General features: G+C 36.2%; 4 protein-coding genes across 4 annotated transcripts; 3 read left to right on the top strand and 1 right to left on the bottom strand.

Moving 5' to 3' along the window:
- The first annotated feature begins 8,358 nt into the window (after positions 1-8,358).
- On the top strand, positions 8,359-10,725 carry LOC141701626 (COBRA-like protein 1). The gene is made up of 6 exons (XM_074505260.1): positions 8,359-8,377; positions 8,529-8,608; positions 9,034-9,487; positions 9,644-9,806; positions 9,912-10,171; positions 10,355-10,725. The coding sequence occupies exons 1-6, from the start codon at positions 8,359-8,361 to the stop codon at positions 10,657-10,659; spliced, it is 1,281 nt and encodes a 426-aa protein (XP_074361361.1). The 3' UTR covers positions 10,660-10,725.
- Positions 10,726-15,076: 4,351 nt separating this feature from the next.
- On the top strand, positions 15,077-18,442 carry LOC141701630 (5'-methylthioadenosine/S-adenosylhomocysteine nucleosidase-like). Its single transcript, XM_074505264.1, has 8 exons — positions 15,077-15,234; positions 15,339-15,402; positions 15,668-15,759; positions 16,198-16,304; positions 16,676-16,750; positions 17,280-17,354; positions 17,884-17,976; positions 18,051-18,442. The coding sequence occupies exons 1-8, from the start codon at positions 15,165-15,167 to the stop codon at positions 18,246-18,248; spliced, it is 774 nt and encodes a 257-aa protein (XP_074361365.1). The 5' UTR covers positions 15,077-15,164; the 3' UTR covers positions 18,249-18,442.
- Positions 18,443-18,892: 450 nt separating this feature from the next.
- Positions 18,893-22,825, bottom strand: LOC141701625 (subtilisin-like protease SBT5.4). The gene is made up of 11 exons (XM_074505259.1): positions 22,608-22,825; positions 22,252-22,379; positions 21,998-22,095; positions 21,692-21,856; positions 21,496-21,592; positions 20,877-21,411; positions 20,698-20,792; positions 20,104-20,349; positions 19,906-20,020; positions 19,570-19,783; positions 18,893-19,476 (listed from the first exon to the last, which is right to left on the bottom strand). Exons 1-11 carry the CDS (start codon positions 22,707-22,709, stop codon positions 18,893-18,895), a joined length of 2,379 nt encoding a protein of 792 aa, XP_074361360.1. The 5' UTR covers positions 22,710-22,825.
- An 810-nt stretch (positions 22,826-23,635) lies between these two features.
- Positions 23,636-24,349, top strand: LOC141701624 (uncharacterized). The gene has a single exon (XM_074505258.1). The coding sequence runs from the start codon at positions 23,636-23,638 to the stop codon at positions 24,347-24,349; it is 714 nt and encodes a 237-aa protein (XP_074361359.1).
- The last annotated feature ends 1,033 nt before the right edge of the window (positions 24,350-25,382 follow it).

The following is a 25,382-nucleotide window of genomic DNA, read 5'->3' as shown; positions in this document are numbered from 1 at the left end:
GCGTGCTCTAGAAAATCTAGAATAGGAATCGTTTCTTGCCTTAACAATAAATATTATGAATACGATCATGAGATTCTTGTGTTTATGAAACACGTAATTGAATATGAATTTTCAATATTGAGAGAAAGGATGATTCTGTCAACAATAGATTTCTATCTGTAAGATAGGGTTATTAAGTGACGCCTCTTGACAATGCTCCACCCGATCTGGGAATCATCTGATTATCGATTATTGATTTGAAATATTTAATTTAAAAGGAAGAATCTCTTTATAATATGATTATGATTGTAACATAATATAATCCCTCTAAAATTAAATAATATCAAGTAGTAATTGGCCAATGACACAACGGGCTTGTGTCGGTCATAGCCTTCCAATATGGTAGAAAGTGGTTCTTATTTTTAAATCATTGTCATTTTGTGCTACAGCCGAGGGCTTTGATTTTGAAATAAGAAATACTTGTCTATTACATAGAGATGTGTACATTGAATTAGAATCTAAAGGTTGGTACGTGCTACAGCCGTGGGCCGTTGGAGACTGATTCAATTGTACGAAATGTTGGTTTAGACTTGACTTAGAATATTGAGTTTGTCGTGCCACAGCCGTGACTCAATTATTCAAGAGGCTAAACTTATATTAGGGAATAACATAAGATGTAATTGACAAGAGTTGTCTGCCTATTGAACATCACATGACGTTTCGTGCCACAGCCGAGGTTGTGTGATGGAATGTAGGATCCCTATTCCCACTAGCATTATGAATGCTTAATTTTCACTTAGGGGGTTGAAAAATTAGATAAACTAGTGGGAGACACTTATGAATAAAGACCCGATTCATATAATGTTTTGAAATGAAATTGAATATTTGCTAAGTGTTGTTATGTGTTTATCATTTACAGATTTACTATATTCGTCATATCTTCTGCACTATCACTCCGGAGCAAACTAGATGCTCACAAGTTGACTGGCCTAATTTAGTTGTTTGTTTTCACTGTAACAAGTTGGGGCACTGGAAGAGGAACTGCAAGGTTTACCTTGCAAAATTGAAGAAGAAGGGTAGTGAGACTACCGCTTCTGATTCAGGCATGTTCGTGATCAAAGTTAATATGTCACTAGGTCAAATTTCTACTTGGGTATTAGATACCGCCTGTGGTTCTCATATTTGCAATTCGTTGCAAGGACTAAAGGGAAGTAGGACTCTTGAAAAAGATGAGGTGATTCTACGTATGGGAAATGGAGCAAAGGTTGCGGCCATATTTGTAGGATCATTTAGTTTACATATGCCTACGGGCAAGACTATTATTTTAAACAATTGTTATTACGTTCCCTCTATTGTGAGGAATATTGTTTCTATTCCTATGTTGGATGTGGATGGTTTTTCATTTATTATTAAGAATAATGAATGTTCTATCCTTAGAGATAATGTTCTTTTTGGACGTGGCATTTCAAATAATGGTCTGTATGTATGTGACGTAGAGCATGATTTACTTCAGATTGAACAAACTAATAAAAGAAAACAAGATGATGAAAATCTGACCTATTTATGGCACTGTAGGCTAGGTCATATTAGTGAAAATAGATTGCGGACATTGCATAAGGAAGGGTTACTTTGATCCCTTTGATTTTGAATCATATCCTACATGCGAGTCTTGTCTATTGGGTAAAATGACCAAATCTTCATTTAGTGGACATGGAGAGAGGGCTGCAGATTTGCTAGGATTGGTACACACAGATGTATGTGGACCAATGTCTACGCAAGCCATGGGTGGATTTTCGTACTTCATTACTTTCATAGATGATAGATCTAGATTCGGATATGTGTATTTGATGAAACACAAGTCTGAAGCCTTTGAAAAGTTCAAAGAATATAAACATGAAGTGGAGAAACAAACCAAACACAGTATCATAACTCTTCGATCATATCGAGGTGGTTAATACTTGAATGGAGAGTTTCTAGATTATCTCAAAGAAAATGGTATAGTCTCCCAGTGGACTCCTCCATATACTCCACAGTTAAATGGGGTATCTGAAAGGAGAAATTGAACTTTGTTAGACATGGTTCGGTCCATGATGAGCTATGCGAATCTTCCAGTATTCCTATGGGGTTATGCATTGGAAACCTCAACATATTTACTGAATAAGGTGCCTTCCAAATCTGTTCCTCAAACACCATATGAGATATGGAAAGAAAGGAAACCGAGTCTTAAACATGTTAAGATTTGGGGATGTCCAGCTTATGTCAAGAAAGTTGACCCAGATAAGCTGGAATCTCGATCCGTAAAATGTAATTTTGTGGGTTATCCTAAAGAGACTTTGGGGTATTACTTTTACACCGATCATCGGGTGTTTGTCTCCAGACATGCTACCTTCTTGGAAAAGGAGTTTATCCTTGAAGGAAACAATGGGAGCAAAATTGAACTTGATGAAGTTCAAGAAGCACAGACTACTACGGATCAAGTGGAAACACCTGTTCAGACTGAACAACCTTCTGTGTAACAACCCATTCGTAGGACAGGGAGAGTGTCTCGCCAACCTGAGAGGTATTATGGCATTGTCATTGAGAATGACAATGAGTTGTCAATCATTGATGATGACGACCCTGTGACCTATAATGAGGCTATGAGTAGTGTTGACTCAGAGAAATGGCATAGTGCCATGAAATCCGAAATGGAATCTATGTATACCAACCAAGTATGGACTCTGGTTGAGGCGCCTGAAGGTGTTAAGCCTATTGGGTGCAAGTGGGTATACAAAAGAAAGATTGGAGCAGATGGCCAGGTGGAGACCTATAAGGTCAGGCTCGTGGCAAAAGGATTCAAACAAACGCAAGGGATTGACTTTGATGAAACTTTTTTGCCTGTAGCCCTGTTAAAATCAATTCGGATTTTGCTTGCGATTGCTGCTTACTACGACTATGAGATCTGACAAATGGACGTGAAAACAGCCTTCCTTAATGGGGAACTTGAGGAGGAAGTGTATATGACACAGCCAGAGGGTTTGCTTTCCAAGGGAAATGAACACCTAGTGTTTAAGCTGCTGCGAACCATATATGGTTTAAGGCAAGCTTCTCGTAGATGGAACATCCGTTTTGATGAGACAATCAAAGAGTTTGGTTTTATCAAAAACATAGATGAACCATGTGTCTACAAGAAGATTAGTGGGAGCGCGGTAACATTTCTTGTATTGTATGTGGATGACATACTTCTTATAGGAAATGATATACCGATGCTACAATCAGTCAAAGTATGGCTATCAAAGAACTTCACCATGAAGGACTTGGGAGAAACATCCTACATTCTCGGTATGAAGATCTATAGAGATAGATCTAAAAGAATGATAGGTCTTACCCAGGGTACATACATCCAGAAAGTGCTTAAAATGTTTAGCATGGAAAACTCCAAAAAAGGTCTCATACCGATGAGCCATGGAGTGTCCCTTTCCGAAAAAATATCTCCTAAGACACCTGAGGAAAGAGAGCGTATGAGTAAGATTCCTTATGCTTCAGCAATAGGATCTATCATGTACGCAATGTTGTGTACAAGACCTGATGTTGCTTATTCAATTAGTGTGACGAGCAGATATCAGTCCAATCCAGGTGAAGACCACTGGAAAGCAGTGAAAAACATCCTTAAGTACTTGCGAAGGACTCAGGACATTTTTCTTGTTTTTGGTGGTGAATCTGAGTTGAAAATAGAGGGTTATACTGACTCTAGTTTTCAATCAGAAAGTGATAGCAAATCCATGTCAGGGTACGTGTTTACTCTGAATGGTGGTGCAATTCAGATTGTTGAAAGAGGAGATGCCAACGTCGAGAGAGTTGACACACATAACAACATAGCAGACCCGCGCGCTTGGCCAGCGCGGGCGTGCTATACTTCTGCCATCCTGGCGCGGGCGCACACTTCGATAGCGCGGGCGCGCTGACTCTCTGGAGAATTTTCTGACTTATTATTTTCTTGCTGATTTGAATTGGTCTTTTCATGAGCTTTTATTGTAGACACCATTCTATCATCATATTAGCATCAAAATAATGCTAAATCACCTGGATTCCTGATAAATGCCTGAAATGCAAAAATACTACAAAACACGTTAAAAACTCTAACAACTCGAGTACAAAACACCAATTCAAAGCTTTACGAAGTGTTATAAAGTGACATAAATGCCACTCAACACCCTTCTCCCCTTATAAGGGGTGTACTGGTTCGTCCATAAGTCCTTATCTCATGCTGATCATTCTTTTGCATTTCCGCAATCAACTTCTTTAGATCTTAGTCACTTAATTGGATGCCGAGACTTTTCTTCAAACGAGATAGTCTCCTTCGTTGCTTTTCAATATCCAAATCGTCACGACAGATCTCGCTATGAGTTCGTCCTGAGCGATATGCATGTGGGATTATCCTCCGTTCTTGATTTGGCTCCGGATGGAGACATTGTTCATCATCCGGGATTTCCATAATCGGACCGTCCTCAGTATGTTGCAAGCGATGGGGTGTTATCCCTTGAAAACATCTATTGTGGGATACACGATCTTCCTTGTTTTGCACTTCATAATTCTCCTTGGATTTTTCTTGAGCAAAAGCTCTCTTGGAGCGATACTTGTGAGAATAACGTTCATCCTTCTTCTTCTCGCTTTTTTCAATGGAGCTTAGTCTTTCTTTAAAGCGATTTAGCATATCACCCATGCGATAGAGTTGTTCCATTGCATTGGTGTTACTGATAAGTATTGGTGGAGTTCCGCTAACTAGCGGAGGTCCATACATATCGCAGCGTCGATCTTCATTTTGATCTTGATCATAACATCCATCTTCATGTTGCTTGAAGCGTCCATCTTCATGTTACTTGAAGCATTCATCTTTATGTTGATCTTGATCATAACGTCCATCTTCATGTTGCTTCAAGCGCCCATCTTCATGCTGCTTGAAGCGTTCATCTTCAAGCTGATCTTGGGTGTAACGTCCATCTTCATGGTTGTAGCCGTTGTTACGAGAATTTTTATCATTGTTAGACATCTTTTCCTCCTAAGATTTGATTTGATTCAAGCCACTCCTTCTAGAGCCAATTTGTTAACGGAGGAATTTGGTTAACAAAGATTAAAGGTTCGCAGCCAGAATCAAGATCTGATATTGTGGTCGGTGATAAGAGAAATCACCAGAGTGCGCTGATTTGTGCTTAAGAAACGACTGAGATTGCTAGAGTTTATGTTTGCCTTCTTAGAGCTCTCAAACACGTGCCCCAAGAATGTGCCTACATACCTTCTTTTACAGAGGATCAAGTCGGACGTATTCTTAGGGAATAAGAAACCTAGATGGACTTGGTTTCTCATTCCGTGGCACAATAGGAGTTTTCGAACCAACTTCTTATTATAACTCGAACATTAATTTGATTTAGGAGTGCCGACGATGCGGCCTAGTCACAAAGGCCCAAAGCTCATTTACGACTTCGGGAGTTCACGGATAAGGAAATTCCCCGCCCAGAAAATATCCTCATATGCTTCCGCTACTTCCGTTGATCGTAACCGAAGGTATAGTCATGACTTACTGCAAATGCCAAAGCGCATTCTTTCCCCCGATGAGGATAACCCACCAAACTACAGGACAAGTGATCTCAAGCGTAGAAGTGTAAAATGCGAGATGATCCCAGGGCTCCCAATGCACACACTAGATGTTTACGACTGTTCCCCTACGAGGATAACCCGCAAGACTACAGGACGATGCCTTCAACATGTTTTTAGGTATGAAGGGCTCCCGAAGGGCATTTTTCGCGCCCCGTGAAGGGTTGGAGTCCTCCCTCATGCCTAGGGCACGCCCTAAGCATGGAGAGGTCCTCCGGGGGCTCCTCTTCCTTTCTTGTACGATTCTTATGCTTTGTTTAGTTCCCAGTTTAGTTGTGGGAGCAACCTCCTCGCTAATTCTTCCTTGTCACCTTGCTATATGGCTACCCCGTACGACCATATAGTACGGGGCGTCGGGCGCCCCTTTGGGGGTTCAGGGACATTCCCCGGAGCCCGGGTCGTTCTTCATTTCTTGATCATTTCACTCCTTCTCCCCTGAATTAAGATCGTCCTTTATAGGTGCCTTATCAATACTTGTTCCTCGTCGTCGTCTTCTACTGTACCGACCATCGTGGTACCGTCGTTGTAGCGGTTGTCGCGCACTTCCGCTACTATGGTCGTCGTAATCTTCTGTCGTAATATCATCGTAAACCTTCATACACCACTTCACTAATCGTCGTCATCACGACGTCGTCAATAGTCGTCGTAAGCGACCCCCGCATAGGTTGCGCCCTACAAGGGCGCCCTAGTCTCCGAAGACGCATTCTCCGGAGCTCGTCTGTTTTCTTTCTCGGCAATGATCCGATCCATTTCATTAAGGATCCGATAAAATATCATGACGATTTTATGGTATAACAATAGGTATCGAAAGAACTATTGACATACATTTATATATGAAGTATCTGATTCGAATACAAAAATCTGTTCGTTAACAAAAACGAGCTCGAGCCGAGCTTTTGTGAATTCGATCGGGCTCGACTCGAATTCGACTCGAATTCGACTCGAATTCGACTCGTACTCGTTCGACTCGAGCTCGGCTCATTGAAACTCGAAAAAAATGCAATATATTCAGAATATTTTATAAGAATTATAGAGGAGAAGATCTAATGTGATGAATAAATGAAGAAAAGAAAATGATTCATATGGAGATAATGCTAAACAGAGCCATAATACACAATATACATATATATATATACATACTTTCCGTGACCTCCCATTCATTCGATGATGAACACCGTCTCGATTTGATTGAATGGCTTAAAATCCATCATAAACATCACAACAAAACTTCCAAAATCAAGTTTCCAAAAATAAGATTTTCACAAAATTATACCTACAAAACTCACCACACAATATACTTACAAAGTTCACCAGGAAAATTACAAAAAGAAAAAGGAACATACAAGAGATTAGGGATTTTATCATAATGAACAAAATGAAATTTAGGAATTTAGGAGATATGATAGATTGATTTAGAGATTATGTGAGAGGAGCGTTAAGATTTCTATCAAAAGATATTTTCATAAGTGGTTGGGTTTCATAAGTGGGCTGGGTAGTTGTGTTGGCCCAATAAAGGTTGATTTTTTTTTAATCTGATAACGATCTGCTCGGTTAAGGCTCGGCTCGGTTCGACTTGTTTTTGTTTGCGAACAAGCTCGTGTTCGGCTTATTAGTTAACGAGTTCGAGCTTGAACAAATTTTATGTTTGATAAAAAAGCTCAGCTCGGCTCGGTTCGTCAGAAAAAATAATAAAGCTCAGCTCGTCTCGTTTCGGTCAAAACTTGGCTCGACTCGGTTCGTGAACAACCCTACGTGAGGGGCTGGAGCTGAACCATTAACATCTTGGCCGGACTGGCATGACTCTTTAATAAATATAAAATGTATTGATGAAGTTTTTTTTTTTGCTAAATATGTATTGACGAAGTTGTAGTCAGCTGATGGCTACTAAAACTAAATAGAAATGTCAAATCCAATTGCCGGCCAAACCAAACTGTTAATGCTGTTTGAAAGGGGTAAGACTAAAACTTGTTAAATGATTGTCAAGGGAATAAAATTAAGGTTGTTTAACTGTATAAACATATTTGAATTCCGTTAATGTACTAAGGATATTTGGTTCATAATTAATTTGCCCGGTTATTGAGAATCACAATCTTAAATTTAGGTGACTGTATTTGCATTAACATTGTAGTGATATAGAAGCTATTCCCTTTGGTGGAAAATTAAACCCATCATATTTTCATTCCATTTTCATTCCCATACCCTCCTCGGTTCCCATTTCCATGATTTAACGACTTATGGCTCATTGACACTCGAATTCCTGATCTCTTGTGACCAAGAAAAGAGAGATATTCATACTGGATTAAAATAAGAGGGATACGGTTAGATACCATTCTATAGTTCAAAGGAAACTTGGAACTTTTATTTAATTTGTTTTCTTGAAATGATTAATCATAAATTATGTTGTCATCACCCTCCAAATGGATGGTAAAAATGGTCATGGACTTTAAGTAGGCCAACTAGATGCTGCTGTTCTGTTGCTTATTTTGCGTACGACATAAAAACAACCTATAAGTTAATCTTCAGGCTGACTTCCATTTGCTTGAATTTGTCTTTTTATAGTTTAATGATGTTTACAAAGTTACTTGCTTGAGCTTTCAAAGAATGTTGGACACGGATATGTAAGCTATCCGTAGGTCTCCACAAGATGATCTCAGATGATGCTTTTGTCGTTAATGAACTTTATAAAGATCCTAGTTTTGTCGTACATTCGATATAAATGTTGTCACTAATTCAATATGCTAAACTAGAATGGGACATGGAGTTACAGGTTCCGAAAGTTTGGAGGTTTTCTCTGATGTTGATTTTGTTACTTGGAAACTCCATTTTATCAGGCATCTTACTTTCTCTTCTTGATTCTCTAGTTTCAGGCTTGCAAGAACTTATTTCACCATAACTTATCTATTCTTTGCTGGTTGCAGATTGCTATGACCCCCTGGATCCGAATGGACACATCGCAATAACCTTTGACATCTTCAAGTATACAGATGATGGCTATGTGGTTGGTACAATGATCCTTTTACACGCTTTTGTAAATTACAAGTTCATCTCTTAGGAAACCCTTGGCATTACATAATTCCAAACACCGGTGAAGTTGATTTGTATAATTCCTGTTCTGTTGACATCCGGATACTGTATGCACACCTCATCGTTCATTTTAACTCCGCATCTACCTGTTCATAAAATAGCAAATTTGTTTGTCTGGTTCCTGACTTAAAATTGTTGGTTCTAAAAGAAAAGAAGTTATGTCTCAGCAGAACATCTGCAAATATTTCTGTGACAATGATTAATCAATGGTTGTTGCTGAACGAGTGTGGCTATATCACAATCAATTTCTTATCACACTATGATAAATTACATATTGTTTCAATTTTCCAATTTTAATGCTCCATTTACTGTTTTTCTGAGCATAATAATTTCCTGTAGGCAAGGGTGAGAATCCAAAACTTTTATCAGTATCGTGCTGTGGGCAAGCCTGGTTGGAAGCTAGGGTGGACATGGGCTAAAGATGAGATCATGTGGTCAATATCTGGTGCTTTTGCTACCCAGCAAGGGGATTGCACAGCCTTCAAATATCAACAACCTCATTGCTGCAAGAAAACCCCCTCTATTGCTGATCTAATGCCCGAGGGTGCACCAGAGAACAGGTTAGACGACTGTTGTCATGGTGGTGTTCTAGCTGCCAGAGCTATTAACCCACTCCAGTCATATTCATCTTTTGAAGTCACGGTTGGAAACTTGGATAAAAATAGTACAGAGAGCAAACCTTTAAATCTCACTTTATTAGCACCTGGACCAGGATACACTTGTGGCCCTGTTGAGGACTCGGATCCCACAGTTTCCTCTGTAATTGGAGGAAGGAGAGAAGAACAAGTTTTCAGTAAGTACTCTCAAGTTTTATTTGATAGAGATTATTACCATGTGATCGCTTATAAACTGAAGCAAACTAGCAATAGAAAGAGCTAGTTTCCAAATTACTGTTGTGCAATTGCAAGAAATTTGCTCTAAAAACTCATTGTGCTCTTTATTATTACAGGAACATGGAAATCCACATGTACGTACTCTAGTTACATTGCTAACAAAACGCCGGTCTGTTGTGCTTCACTTTCAACATTCTACAGTCCTACCATTAGTTCATGCCCAAGTTGTACCTGTGGTTGTCGACCAGCTGGACAGAAGAATGCAACAACATGTGTGAGGTATGTTACATTACTTTTAAAACAGATGGATGATACGAAGAAATATTTCGGTGTTGCCTAATCTTTTCTAATTTACACCGTTGTTTTATCCCATGTGTTATATAGAGAAGAAGAATCATCCCAATCAAATTCTCTTGCTAATCCTGATGTAGTGCGTTGCACAAATCACATGTGCCCTCTTCGAGTTCACTGGCATGTTAAAAACAACTACAGAGATTACTGGAGGGTGAAACTGACCATCTCTAACTATAACTACAATAGAAGTTACTCAGATTGGAATGTGTTGATTCAACATCCTGGTTTCAGTAAACCTGCATTGACTTACAGCTTCAATAGTACACTACTTCCAACTGCTGGGATTCCAGGTACTTGCATGTCATTTCCAGAACCCCTAGATCTTTGTTTATACGTAAATAAAAATAACTCCATCCGTCCTACTCAAACTAGTTTATTGATTTCTCAAAAGAAAATTTATCAAATTTCGACTAAATAGTAAAAATATTGCTTTCTATCTTTACTCACAGCTTTGCTGTAATTTGTGAATGCAGATGATGTAGGTCTATTTTGGGGGCTCGAACATTACAACAGTGATATACTAAATGCTGATGAAACACAGGTTGGTTCAGTGACAACAGATATAGTACTGGAGAAGGACATGAAGTCATTTACATTAAGCAATGGATGGGCTTTTCCAAGAAAAATTTATATAAATGGAGAGAACTGTGAAATGGCTCTTCCGGACACTTTTCCAATGCTGCCAAATGGTAGCTCCAAACAAGTAGCAGCTAGTAATGGATACTTCATTCTTCTAATTCTTTTTTATTTAACTTTGAATGTCATTATAGCTGTTTGATTTGGACAACTGTTGTATATAAAGATATCCAGCAGGTTTTAGAAACTACTTAATGTAAGTATAAGATTGATATTGTAGCTGCACATTCATGTCCTTTAGTATAATTCTGTGAAATGGTAATCAATAATACATGTCTTTTCCCTTCACTTGTTTCGAGAGCTGAAACAAGTGCATTATTCAAGAAAAATTGTCCAAAATTACATAGCTGGAGATTTCACTAGGACACTGAATCACTCACATTTGTTCTATACCAAATGGCACTAGTTTAGCTAGTGAGCAACTACATTGACACTCCTTTTGATATGATCCAATTAATCATATTAAAAGAACTACACAATATGTCGCTGCTTTAGAGAGACGTTGAGTAAGAACTAAAAAGATAGTGAGCAACTAAATTGCCGCTACTTTAGAGAGACGTTGAGTAAGAATTTGACAATCAGTTTCAAGAATTATGTTCGTATAGCTCATCATCTAGAGAAGCATCCATATTCAGTTTTATTACGAAGGAGGTGTCCATTTACTCAAAATTTCAAAGTTGGGGCAGGTCTTAAATGATTCTTTTGCTGTAGTTTCCATGTTCTTCTGACAATCTGAGTACCGTAGTGATGACAAGTTCTTCTGACAATATGAGATTGTTTTTGACATTAATTTTAATAAAAAATTATGAGCAATATAAAAACCCTAAAATGAAATATAACCAAATTTATCACGATATATAAACTTTATAGTGAAAAATGCAGTAGTATATTTACTACTCCCTCCGTCCCTCTCTTAATTATTTTGGGAGAGTTTCCGGCACACATTTTAAGATGAATAAAATGTTTAGTTTTATAATATTTTTTTAAAAAAATTATTTTTCTGAATAAAAATAAAATATTGAAACTTTTATTCGGATTTTTTTTAAAAAAAAGTTAAAGAACTATATTTTATATAGTTAAAATAAACTATATTTTATTTTCATCTTAAAATACGTACTGGCCACTCTCCCAAACACGAATAATAATTGGAGGGAGTATTTAGTAATAAAATTAATAATTTTTTGATAAAATCATATAATTACTGATGTAATTCTCGTGTATTAGCGTTAAAAAGTCAATGAAGGTAATTAGCTCAGAGCCTGAGAGCATTGAGCTCAACTTTATATAAGTAAATATTTAAAAATGAGTAATTTGCACATTGTTTACCTCAATTTTCAGGTTGATGCATTTTGTGTATCCAAAGTTTAGTATCTAGCGAAAAGCATACTGAACTTTGAGAATTCTTGCAATAAGCATACATCCATTAACTTCTGTTCACATCCGTCAACTTTTTTTTGACACAGTCAGGGTATATCAGTAATTTAAATAGTGCGCCTGTTTTAGTGAGTTTGATTGATTGTCCAGTCTGTTTTTTCCTCTGATAACCTCACATTTTTTATGTATTTATACATAATATATTTTAATTATAAAATTTTTGAGGGAAGATTTTTCACTTAATTTTTTTTTTGATACATAAAAGGATGTATATGTGTTGTATTTAAACAATAATTATGAATTTTTTTTATTTCATAACAAAAATTAAATATATAAATCTAATTCTTATATGACTTATTCAAAAAAAAAAAGGTCTTATCACTACAAAATGATATAAAACTTTAAAATTTTCAAAGAGCTATATTCAACTAAAAAAATAAATTATTCTTAAAATATAATATTTTCAGTAAATTTATCTTGTAATAATTATTTTTATTGATATAAGACAGTGATTTTAATTCTGTGATCTTCTAAGAAATTGGATGAGACCAAAGGACTATAAGATATTATAATTTTCTCGTGTTATATTTATATTAGTATTAAATTATCATTTTTACTGGTTTTCGTGTACAATTTAAACTTCAAAAAGTAATGCACATGTTTGAGGGACTTACGAATATAAAAAAAAGTTTTAACCAAAATTGTAATTATCCATTATCTGAACTAATGGGCAGAGATACCAATGGAAAAATCAGGATTAATATATTTTATTCAATATCATTATTTTATTAGTTATTTAAAATTTAATATTTTTTTCATATTATATAATTTATAGTTATTTAAATTTAACTAATATTATATTTTGTATCCAAGAATTTATTTGCAATATACTAATCTATACTATACTATAATAACCGGAATGTGGTATAATTTGTGGTTTGGTTGACCCCTCATTTTAGTTATCTTTTTACATCATGACTGTCGGATCTTCTTCATCAAATAATCAGAGCCGTTAGATTCACATAATAAAAAAATACACTCCACAAGTTCTCAGGTTCGAATCCCGTTAACAACAAAAATTTATATTATTATTTATAAAAATACATATAAGTTCTCAGGTTCGAATCCCCTTAACAACAAACATTTATTTTATTTATAAAGATACATATAAATTTTCAGATTCGAATCTCACTCACCAACAACAAATATTTACATTATTATTTATGAATAAAATCTCATTAATCATATACTATTTATACTATTTGAACCTAACTTGAAATTATAATTATATAATCATTATTTAGTATTTAATTATTTATATAGAATTTTAATAAAATTATATGAAATAAAATTAAAAATATATAAATATTAATCAAGACCTGTGCATCGCACGGGCCGTAAGCTAGTCAAGTATAATTCACAAATTAATCAAATTTGAAAAATCACAATGATCACATATGTTGTCAAAGATTGATCAGATAAAATCAGAACTTGATCACATATGTTGTCAAAGATTGATCAGATAAAATCGGAACTATCAGGATTTAGAAGCATGATTTATATGTAGGGCAGAGGAAATAGTAGACCTGTCAATTCGTTCGTGTCGTATATTTTCGTGTCGTGTATTTTGTGTACTTAAATGTCAAACACAAAACCGACATATTTAGCATCCGTGTACATTCGTATACTTTCGTTTCGTGTCGTTTCGTGTCGTGTATGTCGTGTTAGCTGAATATTAATATATATTAAATTTAATATTAATATAAATAAAAAAACAAGTTTTTTAGGTAAAAAAATTATAAATATATGAAAAATATATATTTAGATCTCAATTTTATACAATATAATGATGTCAAATAATATTTTAAAAATAAATATGCATACATTTATTATTATTTTACATATATTTATAAAAAATATTGAAATTTAATTATAATATTTATTTATGTCGTATACTTCGTGTCGTGTCGTGTCGTGTACTCGAAGGTTAAATACAAAACCGACACTAAATCTCGACTGTGTACTTTCGTGTTCGTGTACTTCCGTGTCTTGTATTAAAAATGCAAACACAAAAACTAAATTTTCATGTCGTTTCGTGTCATGAAAGTCGTGTCGTGTCCAAAATTGCCGCATCTAGGAAATAGTAGCTTTCAAGCTTTGCCTACCTGCCTTTCGTGCAGAACAAAAAAATAAAAAAATCAAGTAAATTCGACTACAAATAATTAATTTGTAATGGCAAATTTCTGTAAAAGAAAATTTCATTAACGACTACTATGTTAAAAATATTGGTAAATTATATTCTTTTTGTACTAAATTATTTGTCCAATTTAATTTTTAAGTGTATTATAAAACGTATTGAATATATTATTTTTTATAAACTTATTTTCCTAAATAATATTTTATTTTTAATAATAAGTTTTGAGCTCTGTTCTAAAGATCATTGATTTTATCAATTAATCACCAGATTAATCGTTTTAATATACTCTTCTGATTTGATTTTATAATCCAATTAGTCACACCACTATTTTAAAAAAATTTATATTTAGTTTGATAAAATAATTATTTTTTTATTTTATTAAACACATCTGATTAATGCTCTGAGTAATCAATACGATTAATTAGCAATTATTCGATTAATCACTGAAAGGTTGCTCTATCGAATAATGCCGATTTGCGCTTTTTAAAATAATGATTTTGAGAAATATTTATGGATACTATGTGTTTGAATCTTACAGGTAAAAACTGAAGCGAGCAAGTATATTTTTTAATAATATAAAGCACCGATTTTTATAATTTATTTTCTTAGTTTTTTTATAACAATAAAGGAAACACATGTTTTATTGTAAAATTTAATAAAAGAATGTTATGAAATTTCTGTAAATGTTATTAAGTAATTTATTAAATTTATATATAAAAATTCAGTCTCACCCAATAACAAAAATTGAAAAGCCGGACATAGACAACTATGTATATGGTGCAAATACCATAGTACCCCTGCTTCTGCATAGCAAATTGTCGGTGTTAAAATATTGTAACGGAAGTATGCATTTTGCAAGGTTTTACAAACTTTAGCATGCATTTCGCTAGATATCAAACTATGAGTACACAGAGTGCAGAAACTCGAAACTTCAGGTACACAAACCGCAAATTACTCTTTAAAAATTAAATAAGTATCATCTTCTTCCCAAATAAATCTTTTTTCTTGTCCTCTCTCGCATTGATCATTTGGTGTGTGTATATTTGACAAAGGGAAGAGAAGAGGGGGAGGTGGTTATGGCTCCTCCGGCGGCAGAGTCATTACCCGCTTCTAAACGTTCCATTTCCACCATTGCCATCATTATGGGTACTCTTCTCATCCTATTCCTTTCTTCTTAGTTGACTTGTTACTTTTATGTATTTCAAGATTTTTGGGAATTATTTACTTACTCAATTAATGGGTTTTTGTAGCTATGCAGACTGAAGCTCTTCCTTTAATTCACAAATTCCATCTTTCTTTGGCTCCTGATTCTCTGTAAATCTCTCTCTCTCTCTCTCTCCCCTTCTCTCTCTCTCCCGCTCTCTCTCTCTCTCTCCCCTTCCCTCTCTCTCCCCCTCTCTCCCTCTTCCTCTCCCTCCCTCTCCCTCTCTCTCTGTCTGTGTGCGTTTATCTCAAGTTTGGACTACTTAATTTTGATTTAGTTCTTGTAAAGTTATAGTCTTTGTAATGTATATCTCTCTCATATTGGAAAATCTGCATTGGATTGTGGTCTGCACTCGTCTGTTTGTACATAATGCAGGTTTCCAGTTGGGGTCCCTTGGGTGCGATATCATGGTACTTACAGAGGTCTGCACATCAATATTGTATTGCCCGGAAAACATCCAGTTCTCGGTGAGTATACATATAAGTTATAATTGCAAATGTTTCGTTGAGTCAACAGTTAGCTAGGACTCTTCATTTCATTACCACATATACAAGACGTGAAAGAATGTAGTTAAATTACAGTGGTCATTGCCAATTTAAATTCGTGTCTTAACTTGAAAACATAAATTAATGGTGATTTCAAGCTTGTCTGCAATTTGTGCTCTTGTTTAAGCAGTGCTGTTACGATTTTAAGGTGAGAAATATGCTAGTCTAGCACATGAGATTATAGGTGCTTTTCTAGGTGAGTATTACGGGTGAAGCAGATTTTCTCAGTAGGAAGTAGCTTATTAGGATGTACTATTATATGTTTAAGTAACAAATACTTGCATTTTTAGGCTTTCAGTTTTTCATCTGACTTGTAAAGTCCCCTAAAAAGTACAAGTACATTGATGTTTACTTTTCCAGGGGTTGACAATGTAGGCACAGTTTGTGCATCTCTCATCACGTATGCTTCTATTCAGGCATTACAACCAGACCTTATCATCAATGCCGGAACTGCAGGTGGCTTTAAGGTACTGCACATTTTGTAAGGGGCCTTCTACTAACTACCCTCTTAGATCTCCTAATCAGAGTTATACATGTATGCTTCTATTTAGGCATTACAGCCAGAAATTATTAAGCACTTTAATTAAACTTCATTATTTTTGTAGCTTCTTCCTATCAAGTTTAAAAATTGGAAATGTATCTTATTTGATGACCTTACTGACACATGCAGGCAGTCTTAAGTGAATCACTAAAATTTATTCTTTTGTGTTGATGGTAATTCAATTTCTAGGTTTTATCCATTGACTATCCATAGATGGATCATTTTACTTGATAAATGTTTTCAAATTGATCATTTTACTTGATAAATGTTTTCAAATTAATATTTAGATGTTTTCAGGCAAAAGGAGCCTGCATTGGAGATGTGTACCTTGTGTCAGAAGTAGCTTTTCATGACAGGAGGATACCTATCCCTGTAAGTTTAAAATTCTTTTGCTTTTCTACCGTTCAAATGTAGTAATAAATAGATTTTGCATCACATAGCTTGTTTTCATCAGTTTTATGTATTCTTCAATTCAGCATGCTCAGAAAATGGCAATTCTTCACGTTTTCCATAGAGAGTGAGAATGAATTACTTGATTGACATAGATCTTTATTTGAACAAAGGAACTTAAACCGGTACCATACACCAAATAAGAGATGGAATTCCAGATTGAACAGATGACCAACCCACAATAAGCAAGAATCTAATTCCTAATTCAGTTCTCGAAGACGAGCTAAAGTGTTTTCTCAATCAGATCGAAAGAGGGAAGCCCCCATTCCCCTTAAGATCTGCAGACCCACTTTCACTCGAATAGTACTGTAGAAGCTACCTATATTCTGAATCATTCTGTAAAACTAGTTTTACCCAGCCTGCTCCACGATCTTATACTATATTGCTTCGGTATTCATATTCAACATTTGTTGACAGCATGAATCATCTTTTGTCCCTCTATGTTCTGCAGGTGTTTGATCTTTATGGAGTTGGTCAGCGGCAGGCTTTTGCAACGCCTAATATGTCAAAGGACATTGACCTAAAGGTCAGCACTCTATAGAAGCATAATATCAAAAATCAAATAGTTTGTGGATCCATTAGTATGTGTCTTTAACATAGCATTTTTTAATTTGGTGATCTATTGGTGTTGTAATTTAAGAACTTTCCATCTGCGTTTTTCTCCGGTTTCCCTTCTAGCATACTAGATATATATATATATATGTCTTTATTTGTTTGTTAGGATGTATCTTCCCACATTGTTGTGTAAGTATATGGCTAGTATTTTTCTCTAGGGTTTCATGCTTTTAGCTCTCAACTGTCCAACATTGGACAAGCTAGAGGTGTGGTACATCATAAATATATTTCTATAGGAGTTAAATGGTGGAATGGACAACTATAGTTTTCTGTATTATATTTAAGTTACTTTCACTATTACTTCCAGCAGGTTTATATGATTTCCATAATATTTGGTGTTATGTTGACTTCATATTAGTGTTTGATGCTTGGTTCTGAATCCCCTTGAGGTTTCACCGCAGTCTAGATGCCTTTTTCTAGCTAAATATTGTGTGTTTTAGGCTGGCAAGTTGTCTACTGGAGACTCTATGGATATGTGCCCAAGTGATGAATCATCCATTATTGCAAATGACGCCACACTTAAGGACATGGAGGTATATGCTTGTCATGGGCGAACCATTTTTATGGTTTTAACAATCCTATAATTTCTTGTTTCACTTTTGGTTAGGGAGCAGCAGTTGCATATGTAGCTGATCTGCTGAAAGTCCCTGCAATATTTATGAAAGCTGTCACTGACATAGTAGATGGTGACAAACCGACCTCTGAAGAATACTTGGAAAATTTGTCTGGAGTGACTGCTGCTCTTGGTCAAGCAGTTTCTCAAGTTATTTATTACATTGACGGGAAGTGCATCTCTGAATTATAATCATATATTCCAATTGATCTCCGTTTGCACCTGTCTGAGATGAGCAACCTTTTCAATTTACTATGCATTCCTAGTCTGATACAAGATTATTTGCTCGGAAACCAATTATTGGATTATTCATGTTCAAACAAGATGAGCTTGAAATCCTTGTAATCAGAAAATTCCCTACAAGATAAATTAGAAAGTTTTATGCATATTTAGCGTACGTCTTGCCTAATGATTTTTCCCTTACGATCTTACTATCTTGTTGGAGGTACAATATTTAAAGACAGAGCTGTAACTATATGTTTTGGGCAGTTCTTCTGGGTTAACCTGCCATTTTGTGGACGGTTGGAAGAGAAGCTAGACTTGGTGCCAGATGGCTGAATAACATTTATTAGCTTGGGGCCTAAAAAGATTTAGGGTTCACAGTAAGCAAGGGGTATTTATGCATTTTTAGATATAGGTAAGCTGTATATCGTTTGGTATACAGATTAAAAATGTGCATCCATAATTTGCAAGAAAAAAAAAGAGAGAATAAAATTGCATCTTGTAAAACAGGAGAATGTGGTAAAAGCTTCACATATAAGCAGGAGAAGGAGTCGTAAATTAGTTACTACATTTATTGACATGAATCGAGTCATAAATTTGTAGCTAGCTTCAGTCTAGGGAGGAGCTGAAGCAGCCATCACTATAGGACTCCTCACATAGTGTTTGCCATCAGACCATATCAACACTCCAGAAGTGTAGACCCCCTCACTCTCATATATGCTGTTCAAGTTGCATGATTTCGCTTTAAAATTCAATTTGAAATGCTTCTCTTCACCCATATGTTGAAAAGTTAAAACGCTTGGCTCGGCAGCCACGGAATATCCTGATGGTTGACGAACACGAGCTGCGTATGTTCCTGGCTTACCAACATTCTTCAATGTTCTGGTAACCGTAACCATACAACTACTGTTGATGAGGTGCTTACCTGGAATGCTTATGGAAGGGTAATTAAAATTTAGGAGATTAAAGCCACCCTTCGGACATTCATAATCTTTGTCCTCTGAAAATGTTTTCATCATTGTGCTGTTATAGCCACTGCCACAGAGGAAGTCTAGATAGTGATTGATAGACAAGTCATAGACCAAGCCAGGATCGATGGCCCGATTTGGCCGTATTTCTCCAGCCCCGTAACTAAAAGGAGATGCTTCAGTGTTGAAATCGTCATGAACAGGATGACCTGTGTTATCTCTTGTTCTGGCTGTATAAATGTAAAAAAGGCACATATGTAATAGGTATAATGTGATACAAGAACATAAAAAGGATATTTAGTAATGAGCGAGTGCTTATATACCGGTAGTCATGATTGCAGATCTGATTGCAGCTGCACTCCAGTGAGGGTGGAGTGTTTTGAGGAGGCCTACAAGTCCAGCAACATGAGGACAAGACATGGAGGTCCCCGATTCTGAATTGAAGGCAGTCCTCCGGCTATCTACTGCTAGACCTGTGGGGCTTGTTGCTTCAGAGTATGCAGCTATTATACTTACTCCTGGTGCGCATATATCTGGCTGAAACCATGAAAATGTTTATTATTATGTGGTTACAATGTGGATAGCAAACATAAAATAAACATAATTACCAGCAACAACAATTTATGAATAATTAATTTTGTTGGTGTGTAAATGAAAACCTTGAGGATTTCAGGTGTAACAATGTTTGGACCCCTGGAAGAGAAAGAAGCAACGAAGGGAGCAGGTTTCGTGTTGAATTGTGTATAAGAAGGAACAAGATATCCCTTTGGATCTCTGTCGCAATAACAGTAGAGTTATAATGCATACTAAAGCTTCTATGGATAAATTCTGGACTGAAGTAATCTAACAAATCCTACTTGGTAGAGTTGAGGTAGGAATAGACAGCAAGACCATTAGTGAAATTGATGTTAGATGCCGGCAAGACGTGAGGATCAGCAATAATATCATTACCACTGGCAGCGTCATTACAAAGAATCATTCCAGCAGCACCAGCAGTAAGAGCTTCTTCACCCTTGCCCACTCTCGCTGTCTGCCCCCTCAGGCACACCACTATCTTTCCCTTCACCTTTTTAGGATCTAATGTTCCGTGCATACAGAGCCTCCTGCATTCATGTACAACCGCATTACTTCCTTTCGGTATAGAACCTAAATTAAGTTGCAGAAATTTTTCATTTCAGGAGAAACGTAATTTTACATTATTAGACTTGAGGAGCAACTTCCCAAGACTGTGTCAACTTAAAATGTATAAGAAAGTTGCTTTTGGTTCAAGTAAGTAGCAGGTATCTGTTCACTATTGCAGAAGACTAAATTATATATAGTCAGTCTATTAAGCTCATTTGAATCCAGGAGCAAAACCAAGTTGAAAGGCAAAAACGTCGCTTTCGATCTACCCTTGAAGTAGAAGTGTTGAACTAACTTAAAATTTCTAATAAAATGACTATGCATATTACCCTTCATCAACGGATATGTTGGAGAATATAGCATCTGCAGCATCTATTAGTGGATAAAACTTGACTTGGGGCAGGGCTTTACTGAGGCTTGTTCCCTGTTAACAAATTGATTAATCGGGAAATGCTACTCATCGGTTAACATATAATTAAAAGAAATTTGATATTAATCGGTCTTCAACCTTGAGGCGCTGGCCACTGCTTAGCTGAACAGAAGCTTCGAAAACACGATCAGTGGTGCTTGCTCCAACAGTTATCATCCAAGGTGCAACATTTGAAACAGTTCCATAAGATGGCCCGTCATTCCCAGCTGAACATACCACCACCATACCTTTTTTGACAGCATGGAAAGCCCCGATAGCAATTCCATCGCTTAAGTAGTCGGAAGGTCTGCCACCTAGGGATACAGAAAGAATATCAACACCGTCGTGTATGGCTGTATCAAATCCTTTCATGATGTCAGAATCATAACATTCACTTCCGTTCATTGGAGGCCAGCACACCTTGTATGCTGCAACTCGAGCCCTTGGCGAACCCCCTTTTGCAGTTCCATTCCCATGCCCGAATACATTTGCATTAGAAACGAAATTCCCTGCAGCCGTTGACAATGTGTGTGTTCCATGCCCTTCAAAATCGCGAACTGTGTTTATAGTAGAATCATATCTTCCCGTGTGCCTTTTGTAGGCTTCGCTAAAAAACTGGGCTCCAATAAGTTTACTGCAACCAACATCTTATTGTAATTTGTTCATGCCATTCCAAACACATATTTAGTTAAACAAGGAGAGTCTAAGGAGTTAATACTTATTGCAAGGGATCATTGGACTACATTTCCCTTTCCACTTTGTTGGAACAGAACCATATCCACTTCCGTAGAAGCTCTCTGACTCGGGCCAAACGCCTACATAATCGTATTGCTTGAGCTTAAATTCTGATTTATAATGATAAAAGCCCTAAGATTATTAATACAAACAAGTGATAAAGAAGATGTAATAGGTACCAGTGTCAAGATTTGCAATGATGACATCTTCACCAAATCTGGCCTTCTTCCACAGGGAATCAGTTCTAATGACTCCATCCCTTTCGAGTAGAAGAAAATCCCATGAATGTGTTGTGTGCAAATTTCTCCCTTGATCCAAGAAAACCGAGACCACATTTGGATGCTCTAGATACAAGATTAACTGAGTTATTACTTAATAGAACGTTTACACAGTGTAGTTATTAGTAACTAAGTACTTCTAAATCGAATTTAATCGTAATAAATGATAATAGCATTAGGCAAATATGAATCTACATGATAACTTACTAGCAATCTCGGATGCGAGGTTCTCATCAAGAAGAGCAGCAAATCCATTGATATGCTTTTCATAAGAGTAAAATATGGTCTCTCTGGCCTTATCTATGCTGCAAAATGAAATCAGGCTTTTTCTATCAGAATTCTACACAATATACATGACTTGGTACATAATCAGTTGAAAACATACAATAAAAATAATAAAATTTCTGGTTCCTGTTTCAATTTTCAACCATTTCCAGAGTGTATATAAATCACAGACAGACCTTCCACCCAAGAATGAGGAAAGAAATTGGTGGTGTGAGTGTGCTCGACGTCGATGAATCTCAGGATCAGCTAGATTGATTTCCGGGGAATTAAACTCATCATGTCCTCCCAAGTATACTATATAAGGCTGCATGCAAAGTATGTTAATCATACATGTATAGTTAGTGACATATATGTAAGAATGCATGCGGAACCAGTTAGGAATGCGAAGTCCAGATTGACCTCCGAATGCTAGTGTAGCAAATTTATTTCAACTTGAGAAGTTAACAAGTAATGTATTTCAAAATTTAATACAAATGTCAAAATGATCTAGTTCCGGGACATTTAAAATCCTGGTTCCGCCACTATGAAGTACCTTCGTTATTGCTAAAGCTGGAGTGTGGAGCTGAGAAGACAAAAAAAGTAAGAAAGCAACTATGAAACCAGTAGATGCCATTTTCTGCTTTATGATAAGCATTGTATCAGAGGTGATTAGGCTTGTTAATGAGTTCTAATTAGCCTCTTCCATCGATATAACAAAAGATCCAAGAGGATGTTCTATTTGATTTTGAAAGTAATTTATCTTATCATTAACATGCCTTGTAATTTTGTTGTGAAAATTGTGGATAGACACTGTAACAAACCTGATAAGAATGTATCCATTTATATGTGCATGTTTGTTATGTAGTTTGGTAACATGCACATTCAAATTAAGATGAAGAAACATTTCCGGACTTGGCAAAATAAAAAAAGAAGAAACGTTTCCGGCATTTGTATATAATGTCGATTTCTTTTTATCATCTCAAATTTCAACAAACTAGTAATGCTAACGTCGCTTTTTCATCTTTTATAGTCTAATTTATTAAGTGGTTTGTTTGCTCATCTCTCTCCGTGTTCTGTGTTACGTTCAAGACTTCAAGTTACAACGTTTTTGTAAACTTTTTTTTTATTAAATTCAATTTCATTTTTGTATTTTTTTACAATATTTACTTTTATTCATATCCAATATTGAAGTCTAAATTATTTTATTGATAATAAAAATATGAAAAATATATTCAAAATAATTCAAAATTATACTCGGATTTATTCCTAGAAATTATAAGATTATATAAAATTTATTTATTTAATTTATTCCTTTCTTTTACCTAAGTTCAACTCATTATAATTACATAGTTAAATATTTACATTTGTTTTTATATTATTAAGTTCAACTCATTATAATTACATAGTTAAATATTTACATTTGTTTTTATAATTACACAATGATGGTCTATTTTCTCTCCATGTATTTGTGAGAGGTTTGAGTTTTTTCTCCTTTTCTAATACGAGATTAGTGAGAGGCGTAAGCTGCAACGACAAATGTCAGTAGGCTGGATGTGTTAATGGGGGACATGGACATCTCAAATGAGGAGAACGAAGAACTGGTTTGATGAGGAGGTTATCAAGAATGGTAATAAGTTTGAATTATGTTTGGTAGGAAGGTTTTTAACAGAGAAGAATCTGAACATTCCAGCAATGAAGTCTAAGATGGTGGATATCTGGCGGTCAACTACAAGAATAAACATTAAAATATTATCACCGGGGTTGTTTCTATTTCAATTCTACCATAATGATGATATGCAGTGGATGGTGAATAATGGGCCTAGGTCATTCGATGGTGCTATCCTCGTTACCAATACTATTCCTGTGGGTGGAAATCCTACCAAGATACCTCTTAATGAAGTGGATTTTTGGATTCAGATATACGATTTGCCTAGTGATTTTATGTCGGAATCGATTGATAAACAGCTAGGTAATTTTTTTGGAACATTCTTGATGTACGATTCAAATAATAATGCAAGTATTTGGAGAGAGTACATGAGGATTAAGGTCAAGGTTGATGTAAGATCTCCATTGAAGAGAAGGAAGAAAATCGGTAGCAAAAACAGGAAGGAATGCATTGTGAACTGTAAGTACGAGAAGCTAGCTGATTTTTGCTTTGTCTGTGGAGTTTTGTCACATACTGAACGCTTCTGCAAGAAGAAGATTGAAGGTGGTACAGAAGGAGTTACTCGTAAGTGGGGGAATTGGCTCAGAGCTCCGCCGCGTCGAGGGGTGGCACAAGGACGGAGCAAGTAGCTTCGGGATGAGGGGGCTGAAGGTTGGGGAGGTAATTTCGGAGGAGATAAAAATCATGGATTTCAAAATTCAAGTACAACATTTTTAGGGGGGAAATCCTGATAAGGGAAAGGTTGTTGGGATTACTACGTCAAATCAGGGATTTGAAAACAGGGAGATAATTATGGGAGCAGAAGTGGAGGGTAAAATTATCTCAAATTTCACTAATGGGCCGGGTTCGAGTGAGCTGGATGGGCTGGATTTGGAGGAAAGGAAAAGGAAAAGAGTTGGGCTCAATGTAACAATGGACCTGGACAACAGTTTCGACACAACAAAATCAGATTCTGGGCTTTTGACAACGGATTGCACTGAATCTTCTTCTTCTATATTGGCTAAGCTTATTCAGCAAGCTAGCCAGGGACAATGAATTGCCTAAATTGGAACTGTAGGGGCCTTGGGAAAGCTCGTACAGTTCGGGTTCTTAACGATCTTGTTAGAGATCGTAATCCTAATGTTCTTTTTATGATTGAAACAATTTCAGATGCTAGTAGGATCGAAGAAATCCGTATTAAGCTGGGTTTTTCACAATGTTTTTCAGTAGATGGGGTTGGGAGGAGTGGTGGTCTTGCTGTGCTTTGGAAGAGTAGAGCAGAGTGCAACATGATTGGGTACTCTCAGAACCATATAAATTTAGTGTTTTATGAAAATAATGCTAAAAAATGGAGGTTGTCGTGCTTTTATGGCTTTCCAGATCGATCTCAAAGAAGGAAATTATGGGAGTTAATCTGTAGGTTGGCCAAGATGTCAAGTCTCCCATGGTATATCATGGGTGATTTTAATGATTTACTCTACAGCTCAGATAAGAAAGGGGTGCAGCCACATCCGGAAGCTTTGATGAGGGGTTTCCGGGATGCTCTTGATGAAAGTTCTTTATCTGAGGTGGACCTGCAAGGTGGAAGTTTTACGTGGGAAAAGAGCCGTGGTAAAGATAACTGGGTTCAAGAGAAGCTTGACAGAGCGTTTGCAAATGTAGGTTGGTGGACTCTTTTTCCTT

This window comes from Apium graveolens, unplaced genomic scaffold, assembly GCF_009905375.1.
Source record: "Apium graveolens cultivar Ventura unplaced genomic scaffold, ASM990537v1 ctg4220, whole genome shotgun sequence".
Classification (NCBI taxonomy): Eukaryota; Viridiplantae; Streptophyta; class Magnoliopsida; order Apiales; family Apiaceae; genus Apium; species Apium graveolens.
Note: the sequence above shows the minus strand (reverse complement) of the source record. Positions and strands in the feature narration are given on the sequence as shown.